This window comes from Tenebrio molitor, chromosome 8 (assembly GCF_963966145.1).
Source record: "Tenebrio molitor chromosome 8, icTenMoli1.1, whole genome shotgun sequence".
NCBI classification, from domain to species: Eukaryota; Metazoa; Arthropoda; class Insecta; order Coleoptera; family Tenebrionidae; genus Tenebrio; species Tenebrio molitor.
This window is the reverse complement of record NC_091053.1, coordinates 18098963-18112143: the sequence shown is the minus strand read 5'-3', so window position 1 is coordinate 18112143 and position 13181 is coordinate 18098963. Positions and strand designations below refer to the sequence as shown.

At 36.0% G+C, this 13181-nt stretch overlaps 1 protein-coding gene and 2 long non-coding RNA genes across 4 annotated transcripts in view; all 3 read right to left on the bottom strand.

Annotated features, from left to right (window-relative positions):
* Hr39 (Nuclear hormone receptor FTZ-F1 beta) overlaps nucleotides 1-13181 on the bottom strand; it is a 48781-nt gene continuing 35600 nt past the window's right edge. For both annotated transcript variants that reach the window (XM_069057083.1, XM_069057084.1), the window contains exons 4-9: nucleotides 8844-9243; nucleotides 7814-8046; nucleotides 3191-3451; nucleotides 2874-3126; nucleotides 2655-2809; nucleotides 1-1284 (exon numbers count right to left, since the gene is read on the bottom strand). In XM_069057083.1, coding sequence (XP_068913184.1) covers nucleotides 1195-1284; nucleotides 2655-2809; nucleotides 2874-3126; nucleotides 3191-3451; nucleotides 7814-8046; nucleotides 8844-9243 — 1392 coding nt within the window. In that variant the 3' untranslated portion in view covers nucleotides 1-1194. The remainder of the gene's footprint in view (nucleotides 1285-2654; nucleotides 2810-2873; nucleotides 3127-3190; nucleotides 3452-7813; nucleotides 8047-8843; nucleotides 9244-13181) is intronic.
* Nucleotides 1571-2648, bottom strand: LOC138137602 (uncharacterized). The gene is made up of 2 exons (XR_011161803.1): nucleotides 1787-2648; nucleotides 1571-1728 (listed from the first exon to the last, which is right to left on the bottom strand). It is a non-coding gene; the product is annotated as an uncharacterized lncRNA (long non-coding RNA).
* On the bottom strand, nucleotides 9250-11608 carry LOC138137603 (uncharacterized). The gene is made up of 3 exons (XR_011161804.1): nucleotides 11320-11608; nucleotides 11201-11268; nucleotides 9250-10526 (listed from the first exon to the last, which is right to left on the bottom strand). It is a non-coding gene; the product is annotated as an uncharacterized lncRNA (long non-coding RNA).

Genomic DNA, 13181 nt, shown 5'->3' with positions numbered 1-13181 from the left:
TCTTTTGATGTAATGTATATTTAAATATTTCAATACAAAATTGTTTTTGTATAAATTGCTAGTAAAATGACAAGTACAAAAAGTATTAGGGCTAATACTGCATTGTATGCAGGCATGGAAGGCCTCCCCTAAGTCTTATAATTTTTTTTTCATCATTTTCATATAAATATTGACACTGTTTTTCAGATGACACGATCGATGGAAACAACAAAAACATTTCGTCCGTTTCAAATGAGTCTAAGACACTTTCGTAAAATAAGTAACACAGTATTTGTTTCTAAAATTTAAAGCCAACAATAATACCGAAAGACTACAATAAATAACAATCATCAAATACACTTCAGGTCAAATAAAAATGAAATAATAAATTAAAAACGGTCGAGTAACATTAACGTAATTTTGAATTTTCGACGATGCAACAATGATTTAGGTACTCGCATTGCGCTAATTGTCTCGAATTTCTTTATGTTGGCACTACAAAAATAAAAACATTTGTATCGTTCTGAATAAATAAAAATGAGACTATTTACAACAATAGTCTCGGTTTGTTCATCGGCGCGGCGCGTCTTACGTCAACGAAAACCTAGCGAAAAATCTAAAAAATACTTTTGGAAAAATTGTTCATGATTTTGTGCGCCGCCCCGCAAATATAGTAGTAGTACGTTCGTTTATTTCGTGTAAATGCCGACAGCCCGACTGTCCGACCGACCGCAGCAGAAACTACGCCATTGGAATGGAACAGATTTGTATAATAATAGATAGATTGCAAAAATATGCCCCGGCTCGTATCAGATACGAGCGAAAAAATTTGAGCACGACTTGTTCAAAACAAAACAAAAAAAGTATTCAGCAATATAGTTAGAAAAATTCGTCAACGCTTCGGCACAATAAATAGCCTCAGATAGTATATATATAATAAAAAATATCAAAATAGAAACTTAATTTAAAAATATATGTACAGTTTCGTCAAGTTCTAACTTAAAAAGTAATAATAATGATGATGATTTCCGCATGTCTGTACAGAGCTGCAATTCAAGACTATACCTATGTGTCAGTTTCAATATCAGACATGCTGGAAACGTTGAATCGAGTGTCCAGCACGTTACTAAGTACGTAAAATTCCACTTAAAGCTAAGAGTAATAAGCAATACTGTCTGTAAGTATGACCCCGCCACCAAAGCTAATAAGGCACGTCTAGTGATCCCCTCGGAGAAGCTCCATTAGTAGATTGAAGCTCGGTCCGTCGCCATCTTTTGACTTGATGGTCAACATTTCCTTTCCAACCTGGAACAAATCCAAAATGAGAAAATTAACTCAACTGGGACGGTTGTGTCAAATGCGATATCGTAAACAAAACCGAAACGAAAAAATCGATCGAACACTCCATTCTTTTTAAACAATTAATTGTTATTATCATAATTCCCTTAAAGACCAGACTGTACCATCCAAAAACTCGCTACCGTAAAATTGCCCTCGATCAGTTTTGAGGTTATGTCAGTAATTTTCAAATGTCAGAAAAGTTCAGGTGTAAGCAAATTTTATACCAAAATACAAGAAATAAAGACGATACTGACACAGAAAAATGCATTTAATGGGTAATACAAGCAATTTATTCATTTTCAGTACATATTTGATTCAATTTTTTTTCTTTCCTTTATTTTCGGGAGTTTTTACACAACCAAAATTGCCAAATTCACGGAGAATTTTAAAAACAATTGTCGAGTGAACCTAAAAAAGGGATTTTTTAGAGAAATGTTTGCGATTTGGTACAAGATCCTGCAAATACATCGAATACATGTGCAACGTTACCGCAAATTTCTTTCATTAGCTTGGTCGGTTTTTTTGTCTGCATTTCTTCACATCACATAGCTAATTTTTCTCGTGTTAGGGAACTTCCAGATCCTTACTTTCGGAGATTCATTTTACTTTTTTATTTTAAATTTAAAAGTAATTGCGGCTTCTGTAGCGCAAGCGCTTTCACATAAAAATGGCTGACATACAACTGACATTTTACATTGCCAACTTAATAACCATCAAATAACTAGTGGCTCATACCAGCATGACAACACTTTTGACAATTAATTTAAAAAAAGATAACTATTTGTCAACAAAACAATGATTAATAAAAATGATAAATAAACCAGATTGTTATCTGACTAAGGAATTGATATTTGTGAACTACCGAAAAGCACTTGCTTGCTTTTAGGATTATCCATAAATACCTGGTGACTTTTAATGACTGATACAAATTTTGTGAGTTGGCACTACCGAACAACTGGTACGCTTAGTCATTTGTCAAAGAGTTGTCTATTGATTCGCTTTCAAGGTTAAGATGATGACAATTTGATTTATTTTGACTTTTGATTGTAATATTTAAATTTGACAGTCAAGTGTACCAACATAAAATCGTAAATGTGTTCCCAACCGAACAAAAATAATTTTAATTCATCAAATTCTTCATTGATATGTCACAGTATTGCTTTGTCATTAGATACATAAAAATTATTGAAAAAACTTGCCGTTTTACAACTCGTAATTGTCTACGAAAACAAACGGATAAACAAACACAAATCTTCTGGGTAAAATCAGTTTCGAAATCTTCGGTAAAAATACGGTCTGGGATCACCTCCACAACAAACACCACATCCACCCACCTGGCAAGTTCGTTGTAATTCAGGAATGCGGAGAAGCAACTCTCCAAATTTGGCAGGACTGTCTGGATAATGGCTGAGCGTGTAATCTTGGAGCGCTTTCAGAGCTTTCTCTTGCGAAGCCCTCACCTTCTCGGCTTCCCTCAATTCGGAAGTGTCTGAAAAATACGAAAAATCGTCGCGTCAGAACACATCCTCTCGAGCGACCGCCACGCCTCTCACCTGAAGTGAGCAAAACGATAACCTTCATCGCGACGTACTCGTACTGATCGACCCGCAACCTCCTCAACTGTTCGGTGAAATTCAACATTCTCTCGATGCACGCTTGCATGCCCATGTCCCGGGCTTGATTCAACGTTATGCTCTTCCCCAGGGACACCCTGATTTCCCCCGGGGTGGACATCGACCTGAAGCAGCACGAGAACAGCAACAGCTCGCACCACGAGTTTATCAGCAGACAGATTTGGTCGTCGATCTGAAACCGGAACAACAGATTTACGTTGGACTGGTCGTCGAGCGGTGACGTTTTGCGATCTTACCGATATGTTCTTGAAGAGGGGCAGACTCTTGCACCACTTGACTATCTTGTAGAGTCGACGGTCGGCGATATTGCACAGGTTTGCGACGAAATCCGGATTGGTGTCGGTCGACCCTGCCAAGGCTGTGCCAGCCAGGAGAGGGTGGTTCGACAGGTTGTGGACGGCTCCGCTTCCTCCTTCCTTGCCTAAGTGGCCTTCGGTGTTCAGTTTGTTCAGTTCCATTTCGTTGTAGTGCCACAGGTGCTCCACATCCATTATTTCCTTAAAAATAACAACGATATTCAAAACCTGGTCCGCTTGAGGAAAATTTGCTAAAACAAATAACGAGAGGATCTCAACTACGGACACCTGTTGAATGCGATTATCACATCAAATTTTATCCACACTTGATAAATATTTAAACGTTTCTTTTATTGCGTAAGGTCGATCGAAATAAAATTCGAAATTAAATCGTTCTGGAATCTTCGATTCAGGTAGAGAATGTTTATTTCAATAAACACAAAATAACAACAGTCTTGTAAAGAATTTATTACGAAAATCTGTACCACTGAAACAACTACAATTTGAGAAAAAAAAACCTTGTATAATAATTAATAACTTAGAAGCGATTCATTTTTCATTAAGAATAGTAAATAGTGCCAGTTGCGTAACTACAATTTGTCCCCTATAGTTTAAAAAATGTACACGTTAGACCCTATGACCGATCATCACCTTCGTTCGCGACGCAGGTGCGGATTCATAATTTCAAACGTGTCCAAATAATTCCTCGCGCTTTACAATGATAATCTGGGTGCAGTAAAAAGTACAAAGAATCATGCAATGGGTGCAAACATAAAAGAGAATATTTAGATCCATCTTGTTAAATGTCTGCAAGTCATTTCCTTTGTTTTCAACCTTCTCTGCAACTAAACTGCAAAAAACATTTGGTGGAAGGAAATTAAATTTTTCGTTCGTAGGCGCGGAAATGACTTGAGATAACTGTGACGACATGACGGCTACCACGCGATAAAAAAAAGAGTTGTATCTGGATTTCTTATCACCAAAACGGGAACCTTGACGCAACCGATCAAAATGTTTTTTTGACTTTTGGCTGCCGTTATTTTGGCAAATTTAGGTTTCATGTAAGTTTTTCTAGTTCTTACTTAATGCTAGTTTTTCTGAGTTTCTGCTAAAGATTCCACAGGTTTTTTTTCCTTAATAAAAACTGTTATTTGACTGATCCTTGTATTTACGGTTTCACCTAAAATGCATTCACGTTGTTTTGGGACAATGGAAATTTAGCATTTTAGTTGGTAGTAAAGCTGTCTGGTGAACTAAGTTTGAGGTTATAAATAGCGTCAATGTCTAGTGCATTGTTGTCAGTTTTAATAGTTTGCAATAGAAGATTAGATTACCTATTCAGAAATCGCAGGAAATTTAGCAATATGTTATCTTCATTTTGACAGGTCCGCATAATGGCAAAACAACGTAAAAGGTGTTTATTTTAGATTAAGTTCTTTCAGCATGTCCTAGAAAAATATCTAAAAAAAATAATTCAAAATCATCTACGTTATCGGATAACCTTAGAGCACCACTTCTGATTATTTTGATACATTATGAATTGATTGAATACTTTCGTCTGAAATTTATTTTGGCAGTGACGCGTCAAGTTATTTAACGATAAAACCTACACAATTTTGACACAATCACTTTTTTTTATAGATTTTTTATAAGGTACACTCATCCATTATTTAGTCTTTTTTTAATACCAAGTGACTATAAATGTTTGTGATTTTTTTTTTGTTGGCATACCCTTTTGCTTGTTATCATTATCTTGTATTTTAAAAAATTTGCAATAACTGCAGCTTGCAAATGTGGGACATCAAATATTACATTCTGGATTATTCCTCGTAACACTAAAACTTAAAATTACTAAAATCCTAACCTAAAAAAAAAAGAACGAATCATGACATGACATGTTGACATTTACGAGGCTTGCTAATATTCATGACAGGGAGGATTTTTTATAAACTTCTATGGTAATGGCTGGATTAGAATTTCTTATGCTAGAATTTGAAATTTCTTTTTCAGTAATGACGACATAGACTAAGAATCACTCCTTAAATTTTGCTTTTGGTTTAAATTTAATGTTTTCCATAACATTGTCTTTATCCTTGTTTTAATTAGATCGTGATGAGAAAAAGATATCTTGATCGTTCATAATGATTGATCGATTATTTTTCGAAATTTATTTTGTTTTTTTGAATTTGGCGTCGAAGAGTCGATTGTGAATGAACCACTCGTCTTAAGAACACTAATTTTTCAAACTGCAAATGAAAAACAAACACAACCAACACAAACAAAAGTGAGGTTAGATTTAAATAGCTGATGAACCACTCCTCTTAAAAAAGACTGATTTTTCAAACTGCATATTAAAAACACGCAAAAAGTGAGGTTAGATTTAAACAGCCGATCAGAGTTGTAATTTGTAATCCGGTGGTGCGTTCACAATCGACTCTTCAAGGCCAAATTAAAAAAAATAATACTCGTTACTATTTAAAGCAAAAATAAAAATTTGACAAACGAAGAAAGAAAAACATGAAAGAAGTTAAGAGAGGTGGCTAGAGAAGAGAGAGATAAGAGGAAAAAGGGTGAAAATAGGATACAGATAAACGGGGAATGGTATGTATGGGATGAGAGAGAGGTGAAACTGAAGAAACATTTTTAGAAGAAGAGAAGACGAACCGGTGACAAAAGGTACAAAGAGAAGGTGAATAAGAAGGTAAGATGGAGAAAGAAAACGGAAACCGGAAAAGAAGCACAAAGGGAAAAGTCGCTACCGAAAGAGTACACATGGGAAGGTCAAGGGGCAAAAAGAGAAAAGAAAAAGGGAAGATCTACCGGGGGAATAACAGGGGTGAAATTGAGGATTAAAGAAAAGCGACAAGAAAAGGGAGAAAAAGGATGCATGGAAAGAAAAGTCCATAGAGGCAATAAATGGTGGAAAATCATGGTAATATACAGTAAAGAGGTGAAGACAACAAGAAGACGTGTCGAAAACGGAATGAAAGAAAACAGGGAAGAATGTATGCTTATGGGAGGGGACTTCAACCGGAGAATAGGAGAAAGAGGAGCAAGAAATTGGGAAGAGAAGAGGGGGGATGGGAAAAGAAAATCCAAAGACAACGTAGAAAATGCAGAGGGAAAGAGACTGATAGAACCGATCGAAGAAAATGGATGGGAAGTGTTGAACGGGGACAAACAAGGGGACGAAGAAGGGGAAACAGTGATAGATTACGAAATAGCGAACGAAGAAGCATGGGAAAGAATACATGAAGTCAGAATAGGTGACAGAGCAGAGTCGGACGATCTCGAAATAGCTTTGAGGAAGAGAAGGGGAGGAAAAGAAAACCGTCGCGAAGTAGCTTTGAGGAAGAGAAGGGGAGGAAAAGAAAATGTAACCAGGAATCGGAAAGCCCGTAGGGCAAAATAACGCATTCTACTAAAAATTGGTGGAAAGCATTTACAATCACATTTACACGACGCTGCAAGTGATGTAATTCTACATCGCTTTTTTGCAATTTTCTTTTTTAGTTTTTCACTAAATAAAAACTCAGTCAACAATCTTGACCTTTACCTATTCCAAAACGATTTTTTTCCATAAAAAGTTGTTATCAAACAATTTCAATTCGGCGAACTATTTTAAGTTTATGGACTTGAAAATGACCAGACACGTAACCCATGTACGGGTTATTGGACGGCAAACATCTTCACAAAGTCCAACATCTCCACTTTCAAGTTCATCGGAGTTTCCAGAATCGGCCATTAATACGAAAATTAGATTCCGATATGAATCTTGTTTAAATGCATAAACGAATAAGATTTTGTAATGTAGATGATGATGTGAACCGACAACACATTTTCAACACGCACCTGGAATAAACTCGTCGATTATTCGACACGAGTTAGATCGAACATCGAACACTCACCGATTACATAATGGCTCGACGATTAATGCATATGTAAACGCATTAAATGATGATTAAATTGAAAATACCAAAGGAGAATTGTATCTATGAATTTGCCATTCAGATTTGTTACGCTTTAACAGACAACAGGTGCGCGATGAAACGAATCGAACGGATGCGGCGTATTTCTAAATAACTAAATTACTCAATTAATTTGATCTTAATTCTTAACTGCACTTTCAAAAATCACCGGGCACTTTAAATATTGAAAGCAATGTAACGAGTGTTCAAAAAATTTGTGACAGTGGTTTTTTCTTTCACAAATGCAGGTAGTTGGTATGTTTTGACACTTCCTTCAGATACATAACCTCACTTTGATCATTACTTTATTAAAATCAAATCATGAATTTAAGTACAAATCGTCGTGTCGCACTAAGAAAACCAGGAACACTCGTTGGAACAGTTTTGTGCAGAGCAAGTAATTAACACCATTGAATAAATGACGTTTGACAGTTAATGAAGCAAAAGCTTGGCTTCTTTATCAATTTTTTTTTTGAACTCTTTATAGAAAAGTGCCATAAAGTAGGGAGTGATTTTTTTTTTATTTGTACGAGTGCTTCAAAGTGTAATCGAAACTTGTTCGTGCTAAAACAAGCGGACGAAGAACTGAACTTACTTGCAATAATGCTGGGACACCCTTCGATCCTGGCAAAGTTCCCCTTTTATGGTGCGGTACTGACGAATCAGCCGGTTCTAACTTGACCGTCAAACCGTGATGAGAATCTCCCATGTTCTGTCTCAAATCCGTCGAACTGGCCCTCAATTCCGCGTGATTCGTCAACGATGGAGGCAACGAATATGAACACTGATAAGTGGACCGGCCACCTCTGGTCCTATCTTCTCTTATTGCTAAATAAATAAAAAAAAAACATCGATAAGTGTACACAAAACATTTTACTTTATTAAAAACATAAACCCACAAATCGTAAAGCTTCACTTGACTTATTTTTATTCAAAAAAGGTTTTCCAAAAACAATCATGGACATGTATAGTCGATTTCTTTGATCCCGATGAACTACAGTACTTGTCACAGTCAAATGGAACGACTATAAAAAGTGAATAGCGAACAGTGGGAATCACCCCAAAAAATTGCTAAAACGTGAACTAAAATTAACAACAAAACAAAGTAAAAGCACAATTACTCAGTCGATGATTGTCAAAGTTATTGAAAGAAATTCTTTTTGGTCAGAATTGATTGTTTATTTATTATCTATTTGTTCAACATTATCGACCAAGTAATTTCGAGTGACAAATATTCTTTGTTTTTAATTGGCCCTTCTCATCTACGTAATGTGATGCCGTTTGGCATTGCATTGCATTTCGTGCAGCCACAATAAGAATCAATGTTTTTCCCACATTCTTGCAAATCCATTCGAAACGCTCAGTGGGCTAGGAAGAGCAAAAATTGTGTCGCAGATTGATTCGTACGATTTAGCTTGTCAAATAACATTATTACTTATTGCAACAAACTTCTGGAATTTTTCCGTTTTTCAAAATGTTATTGGCACATGTAGAAAATGTTACGAATCAATCTACGACTGCCTTTTTATATTTCCGCGGTCCTGTCGCCTCATCCCGTGTGCGCTTCGGCTGGTTACCAACATTTCGACAAAATAATCTTAATTCGCTAAGAACAAAGCAAGTACCTTCTAGTTTCATTCCGCATTGGAGACACTTGTCGAACCTGCACGCCGGACATTTCTTTCGCGTGGCGACGGTGACGGGACAGGCGGCCCCCCTCAGACAGACGTAGTTCTTCCTGTTTTGTACGGTGCGCTTGAAGAATCCCTTGCACGATTCGCAGCTGAATATTCCGTAGTGGAATCCCGATATCTTGTCGCCGCAAATCGGACATGGACTGTTGATCAGTTGTTGCCTGGATATGCCGGGCTGTGCGGGCAGCGACGTATGAACTAAGCCAGTCTTATCTTCGGCCTCGTCGAGGCCATCGTGTTCACTATACTGGACGTTGGGGTCTTCTTGTAAACTCCTGTATAGTACGTTGTGATGTAGGGGGCTATTGTGAATACTGTGCATATGGCGACCCTGTATCACGAATCTTTCGTTATTTTTGGGCTCGTTTCAAAACTACACTAAGCAAACGGAATGTCCTCTGTGTTCGATATCAATTACTTAACAACTAACTTAACCCATTTGTACTTAAGTTTACTATTTGCTGCAGAACACCCTAAATAACATTTTGAAAAATGTGACAACTGTGAGCTGTCAAATGCCAAAATTTACAAATCGAGAAGAGGCGGCAAATCTATACATAATAGTAATACACGGTTGTTTACATCGCAGTGTTGCGGAATTTGCCGCCAATCGGGATACGATTAATGTGATTACTTGGTTGCCTAAAAACAAGGGGTTCTAAATAATGTAAATTAAAGTCACAAATTTCGTTTGATTAGTCTATTAAAATTCTCATCTGGTTCAAGTCGTCAGTTTCAAAGAATCAAATTAATTATAATTCAATAACAAAAAGATCGCTCTTCAGAAGCCTGACAATTTAATTGAGTAATTATTTAAATTGGCACGGCTTCACAAGAGTTGCAAATTAAAACCATCCACACCTTACGCAAAAAAAAAATCATCAAAAACATTCATGACAACTTTCTAATTTTCAAAATAAATTCAGATCTGAATATTTTGCTTTCGCACTTCACCGAAGGTCAACACCGATCGATTCTGATTTCCGGACTTCGGGACCATTTAAGACAGTTTTTGTAATTTTTTATCAAACCAAACTCCGGTTCCTGTACGAAATCGATCGGGAAAGCCACAACAATAAGATATCTCTCGGTCTGCCTCCGGTTTATATAACGCCCCGTACAAAAAAACAACGTATTACTAATGTAAAAACTCGTTTAGATTTCGTATTCAATGTCAAGATGTTGTTTCGGTATGTATTTTTGTCTCGAGTTATTTATTTATTTTTTTTAATATTATTCTGTATTAGTCATTTGATCGGTAAGTCGATCGACATTAAAAGAAAACAACCAATTATATATTAGCATTGATGATCTGAAATTAGTGAGGCACCAATAAAAATTCAATTAGTCTCCTGTATATTTGGTTGCATACAACCACTTATTTCAATTTAAACAAAAGACAATCGTTTGTTACATCGCGCACACTATGATTTTTGACTTAATTAAATTTGTTACCTTCATCTGGACATTACTCTGTAACTTTTTTTTTGGTATTTGATTACATTGCTCGGACCTGTCAAGGTCTCCAAAGCAAAGTCAATTGAACTAGGTCATAGCAGTTTGTCGAAAAAAACTAAAAACTATGATTTTGTGGCTGTATACTCAGTGTGATACCTGCAAAACAAGAGCATGAAGAAAGATTATGTGAACAGTAGGGTTGTGGGCCGAAGTTTTTTTTTCACCTGGCGGTTATTGTTAAGTCCGCTTACTTAGTTATCAAAACGCTAATGAATGTTGGTTTCTGTGCAAAAACGCAACGTTTCGAAATGTATTGGAAAAAAACACATTTCGTGTGGTATTTCCATCAAGGAAATCGTTATTAATTGAGTGGCGAGTAATTAATCATGTTCGCTTACGCCTACATAATCGGCGATTAAACAAAGACCGTTTAATACCGAAAAATCTTAAAATTTCAGTTACAGTTATGGTTCAGCAGCACCGGTAAACAAACAATGAAAGATGCAATCCGAAAATCGCGCGCAGAACTGCTCTGAATCACCTCATTTAAATATAATTGCGGTAATGGATCGGAGACATCAATTTGTGCATTGTGACAAATCGGACGCTGACAATAATCAATCGAGTTGATGGCGTGGGACGACAATTTGTAATAATCTATTTACAACTTTGCGTAAGAGAAATTTAGATCAAGAGAAATTGTTTGGTGCGCGTTTTAGTGCCATATAGTTAATTGGAAAAAATCCTGGAGTGTTAAAATGAAATTTTGAATAAAATGTTTGTTTTGGCTGGACTTGATCATTACATTCTCTCTCTGGACTAATACTTACGGTAAATTTGATAAAATAAAGTTAGGTTATGTTTTGATTTTAAACAGTTTTGAAGCGAAATCCAGCAACTAGGAAATACAGTAATTAGAGTAACGTTCAAATAAAACACAATAATTCACCATGGTCCTCTTCCTCACGTTAATAACACCATCAGTTTATTTGGTAAATTTCCAAATTTCCACTTAGGCAAAATATGATTGAATTTGCAATTTATTTGACAGTAGCAAGTTTAAATAAATGAATAATTTGAAACATCCTCGGTACCAACCTGGTGATATTAAAATAATTAGTGAATTAACCAACCGAAGAATTTTGTTCTTGGTAGTTCCCAAGTTTCTTCAATTTACTATCTATCACAATTCTACACTAAAAAAAAAAAAACTAAAAAGACAAAATTACGCAAAGACTTTGTGTACGCTATTTATAGTTGATTCAAGTTGCAAAAAACCACTTGTCACTTGCAACAGCATTTTTTTCATATTTTTGAACCAAATAAGGGCAGAAATGGACCAGAAAATCATAGTTTGGGTTGAATATTTTCCATATAAGTACAGTTTTAAAGTAATTTCAAATGACTAATGCCATAAAAATGCTGTTGCAAATGCAAAGTGGTTTTTTGCAACTTGAGTCAACTTTACCTACTAAATTCTTTTTGGTTTGGATCCGTGCTGTACCAACAGTGATTGTGCCATGGCCTCCTAGATCGAAAGAGACAGACTCTAGGAGGCCATGGGTTTTGACTACGATGGAAGCCACGTGGTGGCGCTTTTAAAAATTTTGACAAGCAGATACATCTGTCAGTAAACACGAAATGTCAGAAATAAAATTCGAAATTGACACGGGAAAGCCGTCACTCTTGACTGTTCGACGCTTCCGATTAATCAAAATAAAAATCAAAAGTGGCAAATTTCACAACTGACGCAACAATTATCCCGGTCGGAAATCTATTAACGCATGTCATCAATTGAATATTTTAAAGAAAGTATTTAATAACGAGTGCCGATGATTAATGAAACGAGATTTTCGAACTTTTCTGCACTGACTAAGCCCAAGCAGAAGATGAGTCATTGAGCAATTCAAAGTGACTAATAATACCACCAAAATAACAAATATTTTTTGTTAAATTTTTTGTCACGGCAGCATTTAAAGAAACGGAAATTACATAACAATCCGTCCTGAAAGACGCCTCAAAGTTACTCTGCTGCAAGTGAGGGAAAAATGTCAAATGCCAGAGAAGAACCGACGTGACTTGTTTCTAATCTTTTAATTCCTTGTTGAACTCGGGCCTTCGGCATTTGGTTGGCAAGAATTGAGAGGAGCAAGATGAAGAGACGCACCAAAGAAAGTGTCTGTGAGGAAAAAAAACCCGTTAAAATAATTATCAACAAAAAATGCAGACAGCCTGCACGTGTCGTTGGAGTACTTGTTAAAAATAAAACTAATGAAAGAGGTGACCCCAAGTACAAAGAATGAAATGACATCGGATGCACTATTGTAAAAGGTGTTTTGCATTAATATGCTTTGGTACGGTACAGTCATTATTAAGAGTGTTACCTTGAATTTGCACTGATATTGGGAAAAATTAAGAAAAACCGAATCATTTTAAAAGAATATGAGTAAAAAGAGGACAAGACCACATGAATAGGATATTTTAAGAAACATATTAAAAAAGATAAGAAGAAAGCGAAGCTACGGGTTAGAAAAAAAGAACGTTCTGTAAAAGTAGATGCTGCCTTGAACAATTATTTCTTTATCTACGCTCGTGGGATAAATGACACTTATTCCATCCATTTTGCGTGAGATAAGAACTTCATTACCGCACGCATTTTCATTACCGCACGCTTTTTTATAACAACAATAAGAAAGACCTTCGGAAGTTTCGGAGTCACTCATTTTGTATTTTTCAAAGCGTAAATGGTTGTTTAATTCAGAATTGTGGTCGTTATGTATTTAAAACAAAATTTTGTTCCAGCTAGTACTA